Source organism: Gobio gobio (genome assembly GCF_949357685.1).
Source record: "Gobio gobio genome assembly, chromosome: 7".
Lineage (NCBI taxonomy): Eukaryota > Metazoa > Chordata > Actinopteri > Cypriniformes > Gobionidae > Gobio > Gobio gobio.
The window spans coordinates 21,880,540-21,904,658 of record NC_137103.1 but is presented as its reverse complement, the minus strand read 5'-3'; the positions used below and the strand labels follow the sequence as shown (position 1 = coordinate 21,904,658).

Sequence of the window (24,119 nt, the reverse complement as noted above, 5' to 3'; positions counted from 1 at the left end):
CTAAATTATTCTAGTGGGCTCCTCCCCTAGTGGGCGCTGTCATGTTTCATATTACAACAATTATTTTAACTACTTTATATTCAAAATCTTTTCCAATCTTGACAAAACGCATATTGTCGGAAAGGTCTTAGTCTCAAGGGTCCATATTTGGTGACTGTTTTGTGATGGAAGTAATATTTGGACAGAAATTTACAGGAAAATGCATCAAAACAGCAATAAATGAAATTTGAATGACACCCGGTGGCTATTTTTGGTACAGCACCCTAAACAAAATCTCATGGGGACTTCAATTTTTGTGATATCAACTTCAAATTTGGAACACAAATTGGTTAGACATATGGCTTTGATTTTATAGTAATTTTAGAGTAAATTCTTTTTTGTAAAATATATATTTTATATGAAATAAAAAATATTTAGTACAGTATTTTTCATTTACAGTAAATTTAAACTTCCATAACTATTTCATACTTTCATATTTTGAATTGCTTTCACTTCAGCAATAATCTGCAGAATGTCGTCTTTAAAACGAGACCAAACTTTGGTCTATATTCCAAAGCATTCTTGAATTACAGCCCTTAAGTTTGGATAGTGCATTTTCATGTGTATTCTCAAAAAGGGGGGTGACAGTTAAAGGGTTAATCTTATTTCTTCTAAAAACACTGACTGGCCAATAATGTATCAACGTTTTAGTTCTAATTATGGAGGTTCTATTATAAAATATGCATGCTTGACTTCAATTAAAAGTTATCCCATGTGAAGATATCTTCTTAAAAGTAATTTCAAATGCATATTGTAAGAGAGGCTGATGAGATTTAAAATGCGTCTCCCCTAACTTTTCAGATTTTCAGAATAATAATAATAATCATCATTTTCTTAGTGTAACGGTTTAATAATTTAAAGAACCTTTTGTGCAATGGAAAGGTTCCATGGATGTTAAATGTTCTTCATGGAACCATTGATGGTAATAAAAGGGAAGGTTTTCATAGTTTCTATAACTATTGGTGGAAATACCCTCTTTTGTGTGTGTTCGCACTGCAGGAACTGGGAAGGATTTTAGTTCTAGGAATGCCTTTTGTTTTGGGGGGGGACTAAATTAGCTCCTAACTTAACCCTAACTTCTCGATCTTTATGCTACGGATTTGTTGACGTTGTTAAATGTTGTGCTTAAATTATGTTGCTGTCAGCTGACTTATATCACTACAAAGTTCCTACTGGCTTTGCGAATGCAACCAGGAAAATAGTCCTATATGAACATTTGGTTCTTGGGCGAATGCCATGGTGGTTAGTTCCTATAACTGAGTTCCTTTAACTACCCGGTGCGAAAGCTCCTATAGAACCTTTATTTTTAAGAATGCATGCGAAGAGTGGAGAAACTACTTTGTGTTCACTGTAGACTATCTTAGACCTCCATACTTACCATGCAAAGCTCAATCAGTGGCTTCATCGAGTCTCTTTCTCAAATAATCAGCACACTACCCTGATGCTGCTAATCCGAAATGTTGTTTTATGCTCTGTTGATGTGGATGTGCTTTGTGTGAATGACATCCAGTACGTAGTATTGTCTTTGATCAGCCGGAGTGCATTCTTGATGTCCTGCTCCTTCACTCTTAACAGGATCTCAGATCAGTTGGCTGACTGTGGATTAGGGGCAGGGCAGGGGGTTTTAGTGTGCATGAGACAGCAGGGCGTCTGTTTATCAGTCTATCCCATCCGAGTAGAACACGGTTTGTTCACTGGATTTAAGTTCTTACCCACTCTCTAGACATGAACACAAACACAATCTTGTTTCATTGTCATTTTCCATTAAAAAAAAACTGCACTGAAAAATATAATTTGATCAACATGAATTGCATTTGCAGGTAGATTTGAAGCAGACAGATCTTCAGATAAGAGGGCAGACTACAAATCTCACACCTAATATCATAGTAAAGTACAGCATGCACAAAGGATTTTTATATTATGTATGATGGCTTTAAGTACATCAGGCAAATGTTTTATGAAGTACCGTTTGACTAATGCATCTTTCAGCCCCTGAATGAATTCAGATCAAGTTAAGGAACAGCAAAGATTTTTAACTAAAAACTCATCCTGTGTACTCCACAATTGATCATACACATATATGCAGTGTGGTCTTGAGAGCACTAGATGGCGCTATAGAGCTTTACTGTGTGTTAGTAGAGTTTGCCATCTAGTGGGCATATTTTGAAATGTAAAAAATGTCTGGGTTGTGTTCTAAATTAAAGATACTAGTTTACTTCCTACTAAGAAGTGTGCAGTTTACACTGAATACTGTGTACTATTAAAAAAAAAAGTGTGTGAAATGAAACTCATTATTAGTATTATGCAACATTCCATACTACTGTTTAATGCATGTGAGCAACTTCTTTGTGGTCTTAAGTGTAAATGAGGCATCCACATTACTGTTTTTAATTTTTGATTTGCTTTTATGATATAATTTGTATATTTTGTGTTCTAAAATCTTGTGATTGCTCACTGTAAATATACCTATTTTTATCTTCTATATATGTCATTTAAACTAATTTTGTCACCTCTGTATGTGAACTGCAGGGATTGCCTGGACCCCTTGGTCCCCAGGGCCCCACAGGCCCTATTGGGCGACAGGGTGACACTGGTCTCCAAGGCTCTAAAGGACAGAAGGGAGACCATGGCAAAGGAGGCATTATGGGTCCAAAAGGAAGTGTGGTGAGTTTCTCTGTCCTGCTCTCTACTTCTGCTGTTATGTAAGGACTTCGTAAAATGCTTGTTTTATTTTAACAGGTTTAGAGTTTAAGCTGATTTTTCACTATCTCCAAAAATGTACGATTGTCACCTTTCATCTCCTAGTGGCAATTGTAATGAACTTTTAAATTGGTTGTGCAGAAGCCGCTACCCTTTGTTTGCATCACCCTCCTCACATTCAGTCTGGTGGTCGTTGCATAGGCCCTTGTAAAACGACAACAACTTAAGCATTTTTTTATAATTTCGCTTCACTTCCATTCATAAATCCTGTCCCGTGGCCTCATGGGATATTAAAATGTCCATCGTATACACACTTCATACATATAATCTCGTCTGAAGAAGTAGGTCATCCGTACTTTTTGCCTGTACACTTTTATGAGTACTGTAAAGTTGGACATACCTCTTTTGTCACATACTGTTATATAATAGGGAAGTATGCGATTTCGGATGCAGCCATAGATGGAGTAGAGTGATTCCATCAACACCCCCAAAGCTTGCACAGTCCTGTAACTGGTAACATTAGGCAGTTGTAATTTATATGCTGTTTAATGTTTTATTTTACATGTGCATAAGCAATGCTCCTATCGCTTGTTTTTGCGTCTTCTTCGCCTGTGTTTCGATCCAGAGATTCTGTCCTCTTTCAGAAGATGTGTCTCCTACTGTATAACAGTGAAAACATGTCATAAGTGTCTGGGAAAGAGTTAAAAGAATATACTTTAATGAAAACTTGACAACCTATTTTGGTCATTTGTTAATTATATTATAATTTATAAATATAATATATTATAGCTTAAACTATAGCTTATATTAAATGCTTATGTTATGTTGTCGTTTTGTTCCTGTGTTTCTTCTTTCTGAATTCCCTTTCAGGGTGCATTTACACAACAACAATCTACTAAAAACTGAAAAGTTTTTCCTTTGCGTTTCTCACGTACAGACAACAGCGTTGTCAAAACAATCCCGTTCACAAGAATCTGTGAAAACAACAAAAAAAACTGTATTATGCTGTCATGCCAGTAGTTGGCAGTGTCGCTTTGTAAAGAAACACTACGCGCCTATAGACTGAACACATAATATGCATGCACATGACGTCACCGTTTTCACAAATTCAACTGTATCTTTTTCAAAAACTTGCACTTTGAAACATGTTTTCGGTTAATGTATTTGTGTCTTTCTTTAGGGAATGGTTGGGGTTCCAGGGTTTGATGGAGCAGATGGTGTTCCGGTAAGTATTATTTTGTTTATATCAACAATATAATTTTTTTATGTGGGAACTGAAGCAAGAGTTTTAAAATCATCAACAGCAATAAGATAAGAGACACTAATGTTCAATAAATTAATCATGGGAATAAACAAGCCAAGTAATATAGTTAAAACATATAATATACCTTTCCTCAGTCTTCAAAATACAGTTTTTTTTGTGAGTTTTTGATTTATCAATTCTGGGTCATTGATAATCTCTCATCAGGGCCACCCTGGGCCATCTGGGCCTCGTGGAAAACCAGGAGCCAATGGCTGTAATGGAACCCGCGGAGATTCAGGAACGCCAGGCCTTTCGGGATTCGATGGTGGACCTGGAATATCAGTATGGATGTTCATTTATTTGTGTGTCACAGTGCAAATTATTGAGACATTGCACAGAATCTATTCATAACTATCTAACCCATAATGCTTTTATTTTCTCCCTCACTCTCTTTCTATTATTTTGTCTCTGTGTGTTTGATTATCTGTCAATGTTATATTCTGTAGGGTCGGCCAGGAAAGAAGGGGGAGAAGGGTGACCCTTTGGAGCTGTGGGTCTATATGCAAAGATTCAAGGTAAGAGGAACTTTACAAAGAGTTTAAATGCAGTTTACATCAATGCATTTGGTTTAAGACAATATGGGAATAGTTTCCTGTCACTTTTTCTGTTGTTTTACAGGGAGATCCAGGGCTACCAGGTTATTCAGGATTTATTGTAAGTTCAACTTTCGCCATTCATCTTGTGATAACAGAAACTGAGCAATCACAATCAGGGATAAGAAGTTGAGAAGATAAAAGTGTTTTCTAAAACATCTCATTTAATTCTTACAGGGGCCAACTGGTAACCCAGGGTACAGTGGGCTGCCAGGATTACAAGGACCTTGGGTGAGTTAGTCATACGCACAATACAATTACATATTGTCCATTTGTTGGCTATTTTTTGAGGCTATGTACACTAATTCCGCTCACCACTGTCTGATTAAACCACACAATATTTCAAAAGGAACCCATCTGATAAAGCTAACAGTGTTGTGGACAGAAAGTAGCTTTTATCACCACCAATCCAAGTTTGAATTCACGTTTTTCCAAAACTTTTCTGGACCTTTGAGGACACCTTTGTTGAACAACAAGTTCAATAGGATTAGGGGTAGATTTAAGGGAGGGCTTAGGGCATAGGGACAAGTAATGTTCCGAAAAGTCAGCTTCCATTTAACAAATATAATCATATACACTGAATATGTTGTTATTTTTACATACTCAGTATCTGCCACTATTTGTACAGTATCTTACAACTATTTACATTCACTCTAACCCAAATTTGGGTCAAATATGGACAAACCCAGTGTAACCCCTCCTGTTCGAACCACCCACTCCAAGCGGGACTCGAACCCGGATCCGCCGGCATGAGAGCAACTACTAGCTACCCTCTTTTACACCAGCGCTGGGTTAATTTTTTTTATTACATTTTTAACCCAACGGGTTGAAACAGTGCAAAACTACAAATAGCATCTATCACTATTTGCACTTAGCATCTGCCATACAATTATACTGCTTGTTTTATTTCAAACCTACTATCTCTTCTTCTCTCTGTATTATCTTTCTTTAGGGTCCCACTGGTAGTAAAGGTGTTAAAGGACAAAAGGTAATAAAACACAATATTTTGCTTAATTTTATTAAAGATTTACATTCAAACATATATTTTTTTTATGGCAGCACAATCTAATTAAGTCACTTTGGTAAATGAACATATATTTAATGTTAATGTACATGTGTTGCCTCTATACAGGGTGAAAGCACTAAAATAATAAAAGGAGTCAAAGGAGATAAGGTGAGACAAATATTTAGTGTCTTACACTTTTAGTGTCAGGCTAATATGCTTGTCTTTAATCTGCACTGTTTAACCCATCTGAATTGAATGTTCTCACTTCAGGGGGAGACTGGAGACATAGGCCCAGAAGGAACTCACTCGCTGACGAGACAAAACCTTACAGAATTCCAGGCAGGAAGAACATAACTTTTTATTACAAATATTTTCTCTCAGAGAGAGAACATAATCTAATTTTCATATTCTGTTAATTTTTTGGTTTTCTTTAACAGGGTCCAAGGGGGGTTAAGGGTTATAAAGGTGAAAAAGGCGATTTGGTAGGTTACATTTGATGTTTTTTTTTTTTTTTTGCACACAAATATCCCCTCCAAAAAATTATTGGTGATTTAAAATATGTTATAGAAATGTAATCTTGAGTTTTACAGATGGTCTTTTCTCATTCAAACAGATAAAAGGCAGTGTGTGACTTGAAAATAGCTGTCATGGTCACCACTGAGTGACAATAAAGAGACTTTGCAATATCTTCATGATAACTTATTATTTATTTTTTTTCAGGGTTATATTTCTACGAAAGGAGAGACTGGTGTGTCAGGGTTTCCAGGAAATAGGGTATGTTTTTTTTCAAGTACTGAAATTTCTTTATTAACGCTATGCAAAATCTAAATTTACAAATACCAATACTAAAAAAAAAAGAAAATCCCATCAGGGAGCAGACGTCTAGCTTTTTATTTCTTTTTGGTCCTGCACCTGAGCCCATTTGGATTCATGTTGGGTTTTGGATGTTCACACATATTCAACAGTTTTGTCTCAAAAATGTAACAAATTACTATTAATTACAGGGAAACCCAGGATTAATTGGCTGGCCAGGACCGAGGGTATGTAATTTTGATCAATTTCCCAACAGTGCAAAGCATTTGTGTTTACTTAAATATTTAAAATCTCTCTCCATTCCTACAGGGTGACACTGGACTACCAGGCTTCCCAGGAAATTATGGTCGCAAGGTAATAAATACATTTCTGGTTTAGTGCTATATTTTGTCGTACCTTACCAATCAGTCTGCATCATAAGTTGTATGACCTAATTTCTTATCATTCAACAGGGAGACAGAGGAGAACCCGGAGAGTTGATAGGAAGTTCATCTGATAAAACTGGAGGTACTAATATAAATAAAACTTGTTGGCAAGTGCTATTTGCACTAGCTCCGCTTAACAATGCAGGATTTTTCAGTGGCGTTGTTGGTAAAGCATAAGGCTTAAAGATCTAGGTTTTGATGCGATCGACCTGGGTCCGAATCTGCCTTTTGCAGCGCTCGCTCTTCTCTCTTTTCGTATCACATATCACATCGGAAAGGCATTTACTTTCAATAAGTGGTAGATTTACTTTCAAGAGGTAAAGTGCCTAACGAAATGTTTAATAATAATAAAACCATGTATTGGGTAGGGTTAGGGATAGGTGTAGGGAGGGCTTTTATTGTCCCATTAAGGTGCAAATAGTATGTATCTGTCAAAATAAAGTATAGTAAATAGCATCTAATTACTATTTACACAAATTGCAAATAACTACTTTTACATTGTGTAAATAGAATATATTACTATTTTCACTTAGTAAATAGAATCTACAGCTATTTGCATTTAGTGTAAATATCATCTATCGCTAAGAAAATGTTATTTTCACTGTGTAAATAAAATCTAGTTGCTATTTACACTTGGTGGTTATTATTATTTTTACATTTTCTTTAGTGTGCAATGTTGCTGTTTGAGAAAGAAAAAGTCTGCAAAGTTAAAAACCACAAAATCACTTCAAAAGGAGTTATTCCCTATGTTAGTCCCCTGTTTCTGAAATGCCTCGATTGTAGCCTTAGTTTTCTCACAGGATGTCAAATTATTCCTCAGTCTCACCCAAGCATATGCAAAAAAGGGGCAAGGCCCAGTTGAGTTGTATTATAAGTGTGTTGAAACTTGCGGTTATGGTAAGGGCTGTGACATTTCCGAAACACCCTCGAATCGGTTGACCAATCACAACACAACGGTCCGTCTGACCAATCAGATCACATTGCACTTTTTGGAAAGTGGGGCTTCATAGAGACAGGAGCTAAACAGGGCTGCGTTTCCCAAAAGCATCGTAAGCCTAAATTGATCGTAAAAACGATCGTACGAGTGATCTTAATATTAAGGTCTGTTTCCCAAAAGCATCGTAACTTAAGTAGCACTTGAAAATGATCGTAGATCTACGAGTGCTCTGGAGTAATCGTAAAGTTCTAAGTATATCGTAAGAAGACAGAGTTATGAGGTCACCTACAGGACAACCAGCAGATTACACCTTTAACTTTATTCAAGTGCATTGTGATAATACTATAAGGTTTTTTATTGTACTTTATTGTACACTTTTTTTATTATTTTTTTTTATTTTAATATTCTCATTATTATCAATGTTGATTAAAAAAATAACAGTTCTGCTGCTTAATATTTTTGTGGAAACTGACTTTATGATCACTGGATTTTTTTTTTTTTTATGAGGGCAGGTAACAAACAAAAAAAATTATAAATACACATCTGAATTAAATGAGGATATTTATTTCGTCTTTTTGAAAGGTATCTTTTCTTGTTTTTTTTTGTTCAGCCATTTTGTCAGTGCCTCAGCCTGTATGTAGTTGCTTTATATAGACCTGTTTTGATTGCTAATCCACATCAGATGACAATTATTATGTGAAACGTTCAGAGGAAACGATTCCATATAAGGTTATATTTCAGCACTTCGCAAATGGACAGCGACTCTTAAGTAGCACTTAAAGCGCGTTCTCGCGCGTTCATGTTAAGTACATTTTTGGGAAACGCACGTGGAATTGCTGCGAGTGATCGTAACTTCGCTCGTAGAACATGCTCTTTAGAGCTAAGAGACATTGTTATTGGGAAACCCGGCCCAGAGCGATACTGACAGACTGGGAAGAGAGGTGCTGCAATAATGTAAAACGTGAAAAACATTTATTTTATTTTTTTTCAATCATGAAAACCTATTCTAGTAGACCTCAAAAACAACATCAAGTCTTTGAATAAGGGCTTAATTGGTCCTCTTTAATATCTGGTATTTGATTAGTACTAATCTAATTACAATATTTTTCACTACATTCTCAATATTTGTTTTCTTTGCTTCTGTCTGTTTTTCTTGTTTATATAGTGGGTCCGCCAGGACCTCCAGGGGAGCGTGGCCCAATTGGAAATTATGGTTCTAAGGGTGCTAAAGGACGGCCAGGTCCCCCAGGACCCCCTCCCTCTGAACAACAGACAGGTATTTCATGTCTGAGCCTTATCTGACAGTTAAACACAGATAGTTCAATCTAAAATGGAAATTCTGCCTTTATTTATTTGCACTTCGACAGGTGTCTTCCATGTGAAGGTGACGGGGAAAGAGAGTTTTGGAGGGACATTAAAATGTCATTTGACTTAAAAACAGCACATCATTGGCTACCTTAAGGCCTGTCCTTTTTAATTCCCATAGTGCAATATATTATTCCCATATGGTTAACAGTGCTGTTGTATTACAATAGTATTACATTTTATATACTACATATTACACGGTTTAGAGGGTTTTTTGTTGTTGTTGTTGATCATTTACTTTTGTCTGTAGTCAAAGTCTGTAGTTTTCTTTACTTAGATTCTGTTTGAATATCATGCCCTTAATGTTGTGGCAGTTTTCCCTGTGGTATCAAAAATGTTGATATTGATATCAACAATACTGAAATTTTTCCAATGTATTGTATAAAATGTATAAATACCTATATAAACATATAATATACGTTTATAATTCTTCTTTTGATCTTTTTGGAGCTTGACAGCCTGTAAACCTTTTTGTATATAAAAGAGTGATGTAAATAACTCCATTTATTCATTCACAGGACAATGAAAGCTATATGACATTACTTGACCGCATAGACATTACTTTAACCAAACTCTGTCACTGATATAATTCTTTATCTGATCCACAGTGGATCTGTGGGGCCCACAGGGACCACAGGGACCAAGGGGAGGCAAAGGTGAAGCTGGAGAACCTGGTAATCCTGCCACTCAGCCTGGGCCGCCTGGCTCCGATGGGCTGCCTGGATTTCAGGGACCACCTGGACCCAAAGGATCATGTAAGTGTGATAAACTAATTTCTTACAAAATGCCAAACATTATGCTAATAAAGCATTATAATAAAGTATTTTTTTTTCCTTAACAAAGCTCTAAATTTGGCGATGCAAACATATTGTGTATATACACTACGTTTAAAAAGTTTGTGGTCGGTAAGATTTTTTGATGTTATTGAAAGTCTCACCAAGGCTCCATTTATTTAATCAAAAACATTTTAAAATGTAATTTGTTACTCTGATGGCAAAGCTGAAATTTCAGCATCATTACTCCAGTCTTTAAAGTCACATGATCCTTCAGAAATCATTCTAATGTGATGATTTGCTGCTCAAGAAACATTTATATTTCTTTCAAAAGATTTGAAAAATTGAAATAATGTTAGAAATTGCTATTGTAAATGTTTACCTTCTATTCATATTTTAACCTTTCAACCCATTAAACCAATGGCAATATAAAATTGAACAAAAATACCACTATTGCATATTGCCATTGCAATTTAACATTTTTATTTTGTCAACAGAACCTCAACTAGTTTCCAATCAAAAATGGTTTCAAAGAATAGAATGGACATAGATATATATGTAGAACTTTTATTGTTACAAGTGCATGAAAAACACTTGGGGTTACTTGACTGTAACCCTGTTCCCTGATAAAGCGGAACGAGATGCTGCATAAGCTTATGCAAATGGGAATGTCTTTGACATAACCAGCTGTGAAAATAGTGTGAAAACACGTCAATGAAATTGACCCGGAGGTATTTATAGCCTCGGCCGGTGACGTCATAGGCGCACCTGCTGCACGAGGCTATAAATAGATGAGCTTCCGCTGGAGCAAACCAGATCTTCTTTGTTTGAAGACCAGTCCTGAAGCATCATCAGCACGGCCTAGCAATGCAGCATCTCGTTCCGCTTTATCAGGGAACAGGGTTACAGTCAAGTAACCCCAAGTGTTCCCTTTCAAAAGCTACACTCAATGCTGCATAAGCTTATGCAAATGGGAACGAGAATACCCACGCCGCCGTGCTTGATGGTGCCTGGACCCCTTACGGTTGTGTAGGTGTGCACAAGAACGCAAGAAGCCTCAGGCATTAGCCTGTGATGTCGACTCAAGGACATGAGAGCCCAGAGTGGCATGAGCATCCAAGCTATAAAGTCTTAAGAATGTGTGCGGAGAGGACCAACCTGCCGCATCACAAACACTTTGTAAGGGAGCACCCCTTGCTAACGCAGTAGAAGAAGCGACTCCCCTGGTGGAGTGAGCCCTTAATCCTATAGGCGAAGCTTGATCGCGCACCTCATAGGCAAGAGCAGTAGCATCCCTGACCCAATGTGACATTGTTTGATGGTGGCAGAACCTCTGTTACGGCCCCCATGGCAAACAAACAGTTGCTCTGACTTACGCCACTGGCTAGTGCGGTGGACGTAGGCCTGAAGAGCATGGACTGGACACAGTCTATGAAGTTTCTCCTGATCCGGCGTTGTGAACGGCAGAGGGCAGAAGGTTTCAAGAGTGACAGGATGTACAGTCGACAAAGGAACCTTAGGCAGGTAGTCAGGGCGGGGATGCAAAATCACTTTCACCAAACCTGGGGCAAAGTCTAAGCAGGATGGCGATATTGACAGAGCCTGCATGTCCCCAATTCTTCAGAGAAGTTATAGCCATAAGAAAAACCATCTTTAGAGTCAGAAGTTCGTCATACGCTGATTCTAGAGGTTCAAAGGGGGTCTCAACCAGACCCTCGAGGGCTAAAACTAAGTCCCATGAAGGGATCTTGGCTCTTAATGGAGGCCACAACTGCCTGGCACAACAAAGTGAGCAGGCAGAAGATGCCTCCCAAGCGGCACCCCATCCACCAGGGCGTGGCAAGCCAAAAGAGCGGCCACATAAACCCTGAGAGTGGAGGGGCAAGCTAATGTTTCAAAGGGGGTCTCAACCAGACCCTCGAAGACTAAAGCTAAGTCCCATGAAGGGATCTTGGTTCTAACAGGTGGCCTCAACCGCCTACCCCACGAATGAAGCGAGCGAGTAGAGGACACCCGAGCGGCACCCCATCCACCAAGGCGTGGCAAGCCGAAAGAGCGGCCACATGAACCCTGAGAGTGGAGGGGCAGGTGCCTGATGACAACTTTTCTTGCAGAAAATCCAGAACTGAAGTTACCTGGCAGTTGACTGAATCTACATTGTGTCGTGCACCACCTTTCAAAGACACCCCATTTATTAGCATAAACTTCCGAGTGGAGGAAGCTCTAGCACTTAGAATGGTCTCAATAACTGCAGGCGAAAGCCCTGTGTCCCTCAGTTGGTACCCTTCAGGGGCCAAACATGAAGGTTCCACAGGTCGGGCCTGGAATGGAATATCGTGCCCTCTGCCTGAGACAGAAGGTCCCTCCTCGCCGGAATCGCCCAAGGCGAGCCGTTGAGGAGAGACACTATCTCCGAGAACCAAACCCTGCTCGACCAACGCAGCGCTATTGATAAGAAGCAAGACCCTTGTTGGCGAACCCCGGCTAGAACTCCCAGGAGCAGAGCGACTGGAAGGAGGGCATACAGACACATTTTGGGCCATGTATGAACCATCACATCCAGACCCAGCGGGGCTGGGTGACAGAGAGAAGCAGGGACATTGCGCTGTCTGAGAAGAGGCGAAGAGGTCCACTCCCTGTGGTCAGCTCTGTACTGGTGATTATATACAAGATATTTAGCTGTACTGTCCACCCGCACTAGGACATGACAGCCCCTCAATTGGGGGAGAAAGTATTTCAGGGCCAGAAATACAGCCGTCAACTCGAGGCAGTTGATGTGCCAACTGAGTTGATGACCCTCCCATTCCCGTTGGGCTGGACGACCACTTAAGGCCGCACCCCAGCCCGTCAGGGAAGCGTCCGTCGTTAGCAACTTGCGACGACAAGGTACGCCTAGAGTGGGACCCAAGGCAAAAACCGGGGTCTGAACCACATAGTTAGTGTACGAAGCCACATGGCGCGCCACTTTATTTGCCTGAGGATTGGCCCTAAGTCCTCTGGCTTTGAGCCACAACTGAAACGGTCTTATGTGCAACAACCCCAAAGGGAAACCCGTGGATGCTGATGCCATTAGACCTAACACTCTGGTGCTGATGATCAGTAAGATCTTGGTCTAGCCTGACTTTGCTCAGGGAATACTGAATGGTCTTGATTCAAGCGGGAAACCATTGTGCCCACCTTGTGACCAAAAACCGAACAAACCCTAGATAAGTCGTTCTCTGGGCAGGAGAAAGAACACTTTTCTTGGTGTTGAGTCTCAACCCTAGAGAAACTAGATGAGCCAACACACTGTGTTGAAGCACCATCTCATGTGATTGTGCTAATTTTAGCAATCGCCTTTGTAATTCAAAATTTGAATGCCCCGGAATCCCAATGGAGCCGGTAATACATCCATACATTTTGTTTATGTGCGGTTACAAGGCTAGCCAAATGGAAGACCCGAAATTGGTAAGCTTTTGCCCCCAAGAGCGAACCTCAGGAACTTCCTGTGTTGTGGCAGACTTTATATGCGAATACATGCGTCCTTCGGATCAATCGTGCCGAATCCAATCACAATGTTGAATATGCGACACGACCGCCTTCACTGTAACATCTTGACCTTGAGTACTTTAACTGCTTCACGGTTTAAGACTCGAAGATCTGAGATTAGACACCCCCCCACCCTACTGGGGACCAGGAAGTAACTGCTGTCACTTGTGACAGTACGAACGCCAACTCCGCCTTCCCGGAAGTGGAGACCACGCCGTTCAAACAAGGAGGATGACAAATAAATTAGTTTACTAATTTTTACTGTGCTTAACACCCATGCAGAAACGCCTGGCAGAAGTTCACACGCTGCCTGAGACTCTGAGAGTGACAATTTTAACACTTCCTGTTGAGGGGATGTTAGACGTTCTATGTCCTGGATGATAGCAGGATTTAAACACTGAACGTCTAACATTTCACTGGAAACCACTGCCCCCCCGAATCACCAGAGGCGGCGGGGATGGAGTAGTTTTGAGGATAACGGGGTGGGGCGAGCAAATGTTTGACACGCCCTGTCCCGTGGGGGCAGACTGGGCACCAGACCACCGGACTTCTTATATTGACGAAGTCTGCCCTGGGAGGTTGTTGAGGATGACGAGCCGGTCTCCAGTCTTTACGAGGGAGAGCGCGACTCGCCACACTCTGCTTATTACCCCCTTAAATCTTGAAGGACTGAAGAGAGGTTTTGTGGCTGATAGCCCCTCCCCTTGAGTGCATTGAGGAAGAAACTGAGTGAACACTTCATGTTTTTTCCCACTCCTTTAAATCTGGCCACTACAGAGTTAACTGAGTCACCAAATGAACCACTCAAATCCTTCAGAAGGTCAGCCTGATATGCTTGCAAGACAGCCATAGTGTGCAGCGCAGCACCAGCCTGTCCCTTTATATTTATTATTCTTATATAAATCATATACAATATATATTCCATATAAAATAATATATTATATATATATATATATATATATATATATATATATATATATATATATATATATATATATTCCATATAAAATAATATACAATATATAATTCATATATATAAGCTTTGCCCATGACAGCCGACGTTTATTTTCTACATGGCTTTATGGGGAGGTATGTCTCTTTAATGAAAATGCAGACCCAGGCGAGAGATAGCTCGTGAGCGTTTCCCACCTGGGGTATTCTCACATATCCACGCGATTTCGCACCCATGATAGTCGAAAATGTCGACGTCAAGGGTACAAAAACACGTGAAGTAAATGTTTTTTTTTTTTTTTTTGACAGAAACCTCAAGCTCACTGCGTTCGGGGATCTCTCATTCACGGTACCAGACAAACTGCCCTGGCCACCGCGCGAACAACCACCTCGATAAATTCCTCGTATGGATTCACTATCATGTGAGGAACGATCGCAGGCGGCTGCTCGAGGTCCGCGGACCCAGAGATTCATCATCATTCCCCGCGCGAGCCGAAGAAACGCCGGAGCGCGCTTCGGGATCACGCGGGGAAACATGCATTTGTTGAGCGAGCAAGCGAAAGGGACGGACCCGTCTCTTGCTCGTCAACAAACCCATTCGAGAGCTCCGAAAACTGGTGCGGACTGAAAGTAGCCCAGACGAGCATAAAGCATTCTAACTGTAAAGGCTTGCAATGCTCGCACTCGTCTGACTCAATGCAGAGACCGCATGCTCTTCCCCAAACACACACAGCAATAAACGTGTGCATCCAGTTCTGTTATTTGAAAGAGAACATGGATATACAGCGTTTTACTCTGCTGACTTGTTTCCAACTGATCAGATTTAACTAGAACTCTTTCCACATATGTTTCTTTGTAACAGAGATGAGAAAGAGAGAGAAATCTGCACACTGCCATGTTGAAAACTAACTCCTAACAAAGATCTCGAGTTGAGTCTTGAAAGAGAGAGAGAATTTTTTTTTTTTTTTTCAGAGACTTTGTAACACACCATAACACAGAGTTGGTCTGAAAACAAAAAGACCTGGTTTGCTCCAGCGGAAGCTCATCTATTTATAGCCTCGTGCAGCAGGTGCGCCTATGACGTCACCGGCCGAGGCTATAAATACCTCCGGGTCAATTTCATTGACGTGTTTTCACACTATTTTCACAGCTGGTTATGTCAAAGACATTCCCATTTGCATAAGCTTATGCAGCATTGAGTGTAGCTTTTGAAAGGGAACACAAATTAACCTGTTTTATTGTATTTCAATGATTTAATGCCTCTGGTCTCTGCAATCACCAAATGCTAATGTTTAGGGGTGGGCGATACTAAAATCTTATTTCACAATAATGGTATGTTTTCTCAAGTAGGATTATTCAAGTAAGAATAGGTACATACTATAGAAATAGAATAAAACCATTAAATGTAAAATAAAACATACTTCACTGTATTCATGTATTCATACAGTGATTCTTATTAAATGTACTAAAGTTAGTCAGCAGTAGAGCGAGTGAGCGAGTGAGCGAGTGAGCGAGTGAGCGAGTGAGTGAGTGAGTGAGTGAGTCTTTTGTTGTTTGATTAACATTACAGCAGCAGGTTTATTGGACTGCTATATTGACATTTAACTGTTTACATTTACTTAAGACATAATCGACTGTGTTTACTCCATCAGACTTGCATTTGTGAATTTATTTGACAGTCCAAGTGTAAACCATTAGATAATTCGTTTCTGATGATGCACGATGAGGCGGCTTCATTTCTGTCTGTCACTTTTAAGTGTATGCACACAAAAATCTGATATATATCATCATTTCGCCCAGCCCTGAGTTATTTGGATTTAAGTTGGTATTAAAAGTTATAATAAGCAACTTACATTTCTTTAGGTTTTCTTTGAACATGTCGGTAGAAAGTCGTGCCAGACACATCAGTAAGAGTTGATTTGCAAAATGTGCAATCCGCAGAGTGCTTATTTTCACCGGATTTATTGCAAATAAATTCTTAATGATTTTCATAAGCAAAGCAAATTATTGCTGGCTTTGAAGACATTGTCCTAGCCACGCATTGCGATCCAGTGTGTGATGTGTGTTTTGTTTGCAAGCATAAGATGATGCTACTACTGCCTGCCGGTGTGGTGCAGTAAAATGACAGGTGGGGAGACGTTAATTAATTTCTTATCTTAGTTTTATGCCGGTTTTGTTGTTACACAATGACGCGGACTCGACTGCACTCAGAATATGTCAGAGTTCAAAATGTCCAAGTCAGTGTCAAGTCCGAGTACAAATTCACCCGAGTGCGTGACAAGTCAAAGTTCATTCAAAATTGGACTCGAGTCCGAGTCCAAGTTCGAGTACCCCAACTCTAGTGATAACCAAAATGACTGTGATAGAAGTGATTTATCTTTAAGTGACTTTAAACTGAATTGGTACTGATGATTTGATAAAAGAATATTAATGTGTATACAGTGGAAGACTTCTTCAGAGGCGCACCCGGACAGCGTGGACGTCCAGGGAATGCAGGAAAAAAGGGGCCAAAGGGTAAGATAAGTGGAAACAAAGTTTAATAAACTGCTAGAGTTATTTGCATGGCCAAGGTCATGTCATTTAGTACATGGCATTGTGGGAATTTTGTTTGTTATTTTTAGAGCAGGAACAGAAATTAGTCTATCTTCTCTTGGAACATAGAAAGTGTTTGATGTTTGTCAGTTTTTGCTACTCATGCTATATTGGTTATGGTGTTATCATTTGATCAGGTGACCATGGTCTGTGTGAATGCAGTTTACAATCCCCGCCTGGTGTTCCGGGCCCTCCTGGTGATGCTGGGGACCTGGGAATGGCAGGTGAATGGGGTCAGCAGGGTGATCAAGGAGACCCAGGACCCAAAGGCGTTGATGGTGTACTTGTAAGTAGACATACACCATGCTTTGATGTCATGCCTTGTTAAGGTCACAAGGTATATGAAAATATTTACATTAGCCAATTAAATCCATTTACATTGGCGATTTTTGCAATTTACAGGGTCATCTTGGTACAAAAGGACCATCTGGACCCAAAGGCAGAAAGGGAGAGATGACAGTAGCTGTACAGAAAGGTGCAATAGTCATCTGTTATATGTTTAGGAAACACACAGGAGAGTATATTGTTGCTGTCTGGCAGAAATCTCCATATCTCTGTATTTTTTTTTCTTTCTCATAAATCATTACTTTTGGTTTCCTTGTACATCTGTCTGTAGCTTTTGCAAGTATTTAACCAATGAAAAGTATTAAAAAGAGTTTGTGACAAAACCTCTTAACTCCATTGGCTCCTCAAACTGTCAGTAAAACCTCATAACTCCACCTGCCTTAATCTTTAATGAAGTGTTTGCCTTTCGACTTCTCAAAAGGCAAACAAGTCCACTTCCGCCCTGAAAAACTGGACTATTTGAAAATGGAATCGCCAATCCATAGCCTCTGCCGCTTTGGGGCTAAGGCCCTCGCCCAGTGTTGAAATCTCTGAGTAGGTCAGCCTGATAGGCCTGTAACACCGCCATGGTGTTCAGGGACCCACCAGCCTGACCTGCCACCTCATAAGCCTTGCCCACTAAGGAAGATGTTATTCTGCACGGCTTTGAGGTCAAGGCTGTCCTCTTTAACAACAAGAGAGATAGCCCATGAGCGTCTCTTCTACCCGAGGCATCAACTCAAGTCCAATAATCTGACGTCATTGGGTTAAGAACACTGGCAGAATAAGGGGCTTAGAGGAAGATGTAGACTGCCTGCCAATCACACTCGCTCCCTCGAGAGCTGATCAAGCGTGCTCCGCTCTGAGACAGAACACACAACTCATGTCAGTCGTCCCCAGGAATAGCATGGGGGCACTGCGAAACACATCCCATAAACTTCTTAGAAATTATTTCAGTTTTTTTACTCCTGTTCTAAGAGAAACCGACAGCTTTGCACACACAGTGACAGACAACGCGGCTTCTGAAGACAAGAAGCTGGTGACAATCTTGTGCAGGTGTTTTTTATAGAGTTGATTAAGCACATTGTTGCATTACCTGCCGTTGTCACAGGCCAATGCTTGGCGTTTACTACACGTGACTCAGACACCGGTTCACGCTGAAGGCATTCGTATTGAAATTAAATTGCCTTGAAAGGGAGCCTAATATGAGACACTTATGTCTCGTTTCCACTGAGCGGTACGGTTCAGTTTAGTACACTAAACCCTGATCTGGCTTGCGTTTCAACCACCACCCTTACTTGATACACGCTTTGTTTGAGGCAGGCTGCAAGGAAAAATACAGCCGAAAAAAGCAAGCACAGGTGACGATTCTCTTTCAACCAATCAATATTCTGAGTCTAGCTCCACCCTTTAGTACCGGACTACTGTGCTAGGTACCCCAACAGAAGAGTGCCAAAAAAATGGTACAGTACGGTTCGGAATTAAGGTACCATTCCAAACTTCTGACAATGGAAACGGCAAACATTGCATACCGTACCGAACTGTACTGAACCGTACCGCTCAGTCGAAATGAGCCATTACTGCCTCAGATGCAGCCATTCTAATGACGAACAAAACACATATATCCAACATTCGCTGGTAAAAAACTCTATTTGAGCTTACTTTTGGTCAAATGTTAATAATAATTACACATGTAAGTGTCTGATCATATATACAAAGCAGCAATGTCAACTGTTTAATTATTCCATTTCCTGAGAAGTAGCGGTTTTGGATATACAAGGTTTCCACCCGAAAGCAACAAAATGCTAATTTTTATATTTTGCCTGCACTTGTGAAATACAGGATCGCCTGGTGACCCAGGGGACCCAGGTGCTAGTGGTTTCCCCGGAGAAAAGGGAAGGCCTGGACCTGGTGGAAAAGACGGTGTACCAGGTTTTAGAGGATTTCCTGTGAGTCTTACATATCAAAACACTTGAAAACAGCTCTAATCAAAAGACATTGGCTGTATTGATGTGCACTGTGCATTGTGTAGTGCAGGGGTCTCCAAACTCAGTCCTGGAGGGCCGCTGTCCTGCAGAGTTTAGCTCCAACCCCAATTAAACACACCTGAACCAGCTAATCAGTGTCTTACTAGGGCCTTGTAAGACACTGATTAGCTGGTTCAGGTGTGTTTATTTGGGGTTGGAGCTAAACTCTGCAGGACAGTGGCCCTCCAGGACCGAGTGTGGAGACCCCTGGTGTAGTGACTTCTGTGATATTGATCAAGAAAGAATTGAACTCTGATGCCAGTCTTAACTAAATTATGCAGTGTAATTCAGCGGTATCTGCATGCTTGTTTTCTTTAGGGAGAAGGTCCTGTAGGTGAACCTGGAGAGAAGGGATACCCAGGTCATCCAGGTCCTACAGGTCTAAAAGGCCCAATAGGGCAACCTGGCCAAGTTCTTGGAGCAACTAAAGGTTTAAGAGGCTTTCCTGGAGATGACGGACAAATTGGTTTTGATGGAGAAAAAGGTCTCCCTGGTGCTCCAGGTGTGTATGTTATTTTTGTATCATTGATATATTATTATAGTTTTTTCTATATTATATATTCTATATCACTTAAATTTTAGTCATTTAGTCATAATAATTACTATTTTTTGTCATTTTTATTAGTTTTTATTAATTTTTATTTTGTAGTTTTTGTTATTTTAGTTAAACTAAACAAAAATTATAAATGTTGCCATTTTTCTAAATATTTTATTTCAGTTAACATTTTTTTTCAATTGGTTATTTCAGTTAACAATAGCCCTGGTGTGTTAACAGATCATTATTTAATGTAAATAAAATGCAAAAAATCTCATTAAACTTTCTCATTACTTTGATTCCTATATTACCTAATGCACTTTATTTACCTTTACAAATGTTATGGGAAAAAATAGTTTGATTATTAATTTTAAGCACTTCACACACTATTCATGTTAACATGTTATTCAATAACTCATAACCACAATCTGTAAATGTCATACGTTTGGCCTTTGTTTGTTGTGGTGTGTATTTTTTAGAAATCGTTTATTAATTATTTGTTCATGTTTTTGCAGTACTCAATCTAAAGTTGAAACTATTCACTATATGCCAATGTTTCTAAACATTCACTAATCATTTAGTACATATTAAGGCACTTTTTCTTAGTCGTATTTACACATCTTAATTACAAATGTTTATGTCATCTAAAGTTGAAACTATCCATCATTTGTAAATGTTTATAAATGTTTACTATTAATCATATAGTAACTTAATGGGCGTTGAACTTTTAGCTGCTGTAAAAACGTTTGTGTAAAGGGTGGTTAGTTAAGTTTTACATAACAATGACAATTTGGGTGCAAAACATGTTTTTATTGCCTCAACACTTTCTCACCTCAACCAAAACGCCCCAGAGTTTGTTTTCAATTGAGTCCACCTCGTTCAGACATTCTCGGAGTGATTGTTTTGGCGCGGACCAAGCTCGATTTCCGTGTTCATATATATGCCATAATGAAGCGAACTTAAGGGAGAAAGTGCACCAGATTCCGAAACAAATGCTCCAAATGAGCCAGGTGTGAAAACGCCCTAAGACCCCTAAAAGGTTTTGTAAATCCACAGTATGTTATACTCTTTTTCTTAGCCTTTGTTTTCATTTTTTTCTTACATGTGTCTTACAGGAGACTGTAGCTCAAGAGAAGAGCAATGGAATATTGAAGGTAGCTGAATTGAAGTCACTCAAATCTACAAGATCTTTAAAGAAAACTTTAAAGATAACTATAACTATGTTGCTGTTCACACCAATGGATAATAACATTGTGTTTATTAATTAGCGAGCACTGCAGTTGTCCTCTGCTACTTTAAAAATTTGAGCTCTTTATAGACAGGTGAATTCTGATTTGCTGTCAATGTTTTAAACATTCATCAGCTGGAAACTGTTCTAAAAGTTATTCCAGTAATATGTAATCCTTGGCGTGAACAGGCCTTTGGTGCTTCACCACATTGCAGTCAATCCACCATCCATGATCACCAATAACCAATTGTGTTTATTTTTATAATGTTTATTTTTTATTGTTTGAAATGTTAATCTCATTACAGTGGAGTGTATTGGAGAACCCGGGCCACCTGGAGGGACAGGGCAGCCGGGACTTCGTGGGTTGGAAGGATTTCCTGGTAATTGGATGTATTATTGTAACATTTTATACAAATATAATCACATATTTCTCTCTGGTTACATTATGCCTGCCCATATTTGTGTGTTCTAGGAGTACCAGGTGCCAAAGGCATGCCAGGTCTTTCTGGAGAACCTGGTGCCAAAGGAGAACTAGGTGAACCAGGAAGACTAGGACCACCTGGGCCAAGGGGTAAGCATTGGGTGGCCTGTGTGTTGTTGTACATTTTATTCAATCATCCTATATAGTTTAACCCCTGTCTGTCTATTAGGTCTCCTTTTCAGCTCTGATCATTTGATTTTGGCCACATAGGTTTTGTTGGACCTCGGGGTGATTTAGGATATCCTGGCACCAAAGGGGTGGAAGGAGATCCAGGCATCTCTGGTAAACCAGGTTTGGATGGTGGATCAGGGGAAAAGGGTGAACATGGTGAAGTTTTAGGAGCATCTACTGGAGCCCCTGGAGAACCAGGACAGCCAGGACCAAGAGGTTTTGCTGGCCTTCCTGGAGACCCAGGCCAAAGAGGATACCCAGGTGAGAAATTCATGTGTCTATGGCCCTGTCTACACCTGATATTAAGATGAGTTTTCAGTGAACCGATCACAAGTGGTCAGCGTAGACGCATTACCGTTTACACCTGGTATTATTAACATGCATTTTAAATGCATGGATTTTGTCTAGACCTTCCTTCTTTTTTAGTCACACTCTAAATCACTTCCGCAGGAGAGTGGAGTGTGACGCAAAACATGTAAATGAATGAATGAAGCCATTATGCTTAAGGCGAAATTAAACGAATGGAAAGGATGCGAATCGTAACAGAGATTTCATAATCCATGTATTTTGGCACAACATAGCGACATCTGGTATTAACATGCGAAAGTTGGAATGATTTGTTTTGGATCGATTTCTCAAAACATGGCCCATAACTCTCATTTGTTAGGGAAGTGGGCAGAGAGCGGGGGGTCTTTTGTGGCTGTTCGAAATCATTCAACCACAATACAGTCTAATGTGATTTGTATCAATGGAAATGTATCTGAAAACCAGGTGTCTGTCAAACCCATAATGATGGACCTATGCTGATGCTATATATTCTTTAGACTTCAGGTCTTTTAACCCTTAAATGCATGAATGTTTTGCCAATAATTATTGCATATTTGGGTCTTTAACTAAATAATCTACATCTAACACGGATGGTTCTCTACCTGTCGCGATAATATAAAACTCTACTGATTAGAGTAACAATTACAGAAGAATAAAACCATATTTTGTTACCTTTTGGAGCTTGGAACGGTTCAGTTTGAGTAGATGTTTCATACCATCATCATTGTCCTCGTCAGAGCTAATTTCCCAGTACATTCAGCATCTGGCTCATATTCGACATCTCAAACATTCTCAAAACTATAATTTTCAACATCTTCAAAATCAATATTTTGATCGCTGACAGCTTCTTCACCAGATTCACCATCAAGTGACAGTGACACTAATATTTGATTGCGTTCAGAACTTGCTCTGCAATCGCTGAGCCATTTTAAGTTTTGCTGATGGTACTTCATATTCTTTTAGTTTTCTGCCTGCGGTAACTATGAGTGAAACGTCCCTTTATCATTGTGTATTGTCATCTTGTGGAATAAAGGTGAATTGCACTTGTTCAGTCATCAAAGATTGAGGGCCCTTACATACACCCGGCGCAATGCAGCGCCAGGCGCAACGCAATTGTCTTTTAGTAGTTTCTGTCATGAGTTGGGTTTGGCTCTCTTCGCCTTCCCAACTGTTTGCTATCGCAATCAGCGCGCTCTCTGATTGAGACGCACCTGTTCCTCTTTTCATTGATCTTTCTGGCTATTTAGTGCCTCCTGTTTGTGGCTTCTTTGCCAGATTATTATTGTATGCTTTTTGCTCTAGTTCACGTCTCTCGTTTACCCTGTCTAATCTGTTCGGATCGACCTGTGTTGTCGTGGACCTGTTTTTCTGTCCAGTCTCCTGCTGTATGTGAGTAACCATCTGGACGCTGTCTGCGGTGCCAAGTGCTTTGACTGTGGCTGTTTCGCTCGCCTCTGCCTTCCCGCTGCGAGCACAGACATCGGCCTGTTTCTAAGGACTGTCTCTACTGTTTGATGCCTGTTTTATGCTCCAAATCTGCATCACCATTTCCTGTGACTGGCAGTCTGCCTAAGTTCCTTTTTGTGACAGAATAAACATTCTGTTCTGCACCTTTGCATCTGGGTCCTCTCTCCGTTCAGTGACAGTTTCAGCCTGACGCAGTTATCATTTTCACGCCCTGCGCCATGCTGTTTAAATAGTAAATGCATTTGCACCCATTTGTGCGCCCATGGGCTTGCTGGTCTGAAAACGTGGTGTGTTCAGGCGCATTGTTGGCGCGTTGCTATTTTGAGGCCACTGAAATAGACTGCGCCATTGACCAACAAATATCTGGTTTAAAGTCAATGGTGCAATATTTTTTTTAGTTATTTAAAGAGCGCATTAGTAATATGCACCTATAGGCGGGTCCACAACGGATGTACACTCTGCTTATTACACACACAGTGGCAGCAGCACACACAAACATAAAATTAGACACAAAAATAGAATTAGACTACCTAT

The 24,119-nt window shown here is 40.0% G+C and overlaps 1 protein-coding gene across 1 annotated transcript in view; it reads left to right on the top strand.

Moving 5' to 3' along the window:
• col4a2 (collagen, type IV, alpha 2) overlaps nt 1-24,119 on the top strand; it is a 141,395-nt gene that overhangs the window by 91,344 nt on the left and 25,932 nt on the right. Inside the window, exons 5-29 of the mRNA XM_079821021.1 lie at nt 2,569-2,703; nt 3,920-3,964; nt 4,208-4,324; nt 4,489-4,557; nt 4,661-4,696; nt 4,813-4,866; nt 5,588-5,623; nt 5,768-5,809; nt 5,912-5,980; nt 6,079-6,123; nt 6,362-6,415; nt 6,646-6,681; nt 6,764-6,808; nt 6,907-6,961; nt 8,982-9,092; nt 9,790-9,936; nt 16,876-16,947; nt 17,163-17,311; nt 17,428-17,500; nt 19,192-19,298; nt 19,695-19,878; nt 21,027-21,065; nt 21,445-21,519; nt 21,612-21,710; nt 21,831-22,052. Coding sequence (XP_079677147.1) covers nt 2,569-2,703; nt 3,920-3,964; nt 4,208-4,324; nt 4,489-4,557; nt 4,661-4,696; nt 4,813-4,866; nt 5,588-5,623; nt 5,768-5,809; nt 5,912-5,980; nt 6,079-6,123; nt 6,362-6,415; nt 6,646-6,681; nt 6,764-6,808; nt 6,907-6,961; nt 8,982-9,092; nt 9,790-9,936; nt 16,876-16,947; nt 17,163-17,311; nt 17,428-17,500; nt 19,192-19,298; nt 19,695-19,878; nt 21,027-21,065; nt 21,445-21,519; nt 21,612-21,710; nt 21,831-22,052 — 2,116 coding nt within the window. The remainder of the gene's footprint in view (nt 1-2,568; nt 2,704-3,919; nt 3,965-4,207; nt 4,325-4,488; nt 4,558-4,660; nt 4,697-4,812; nt 4,867-5,587; nt 5,624-5,767; nt 5,810-5,911; nt 5,981-6,078; nt 6,124-6,361; nt 6,416-6,645; nt 6,682-6,763; nt 6,809-6,906; nt 6,962-8,981; nt 9,093-9,789; nt 9,937-16,875; nt 16,948-17,162; nt 17,312-17,427; nt 17,501-19,191; nt 19,299-19,694; nt 19,879-21,026; nt 21,066-21,444; nt 21,520-21,611; nt 21,711-21,830; nt 22,053-24,119) is intronic.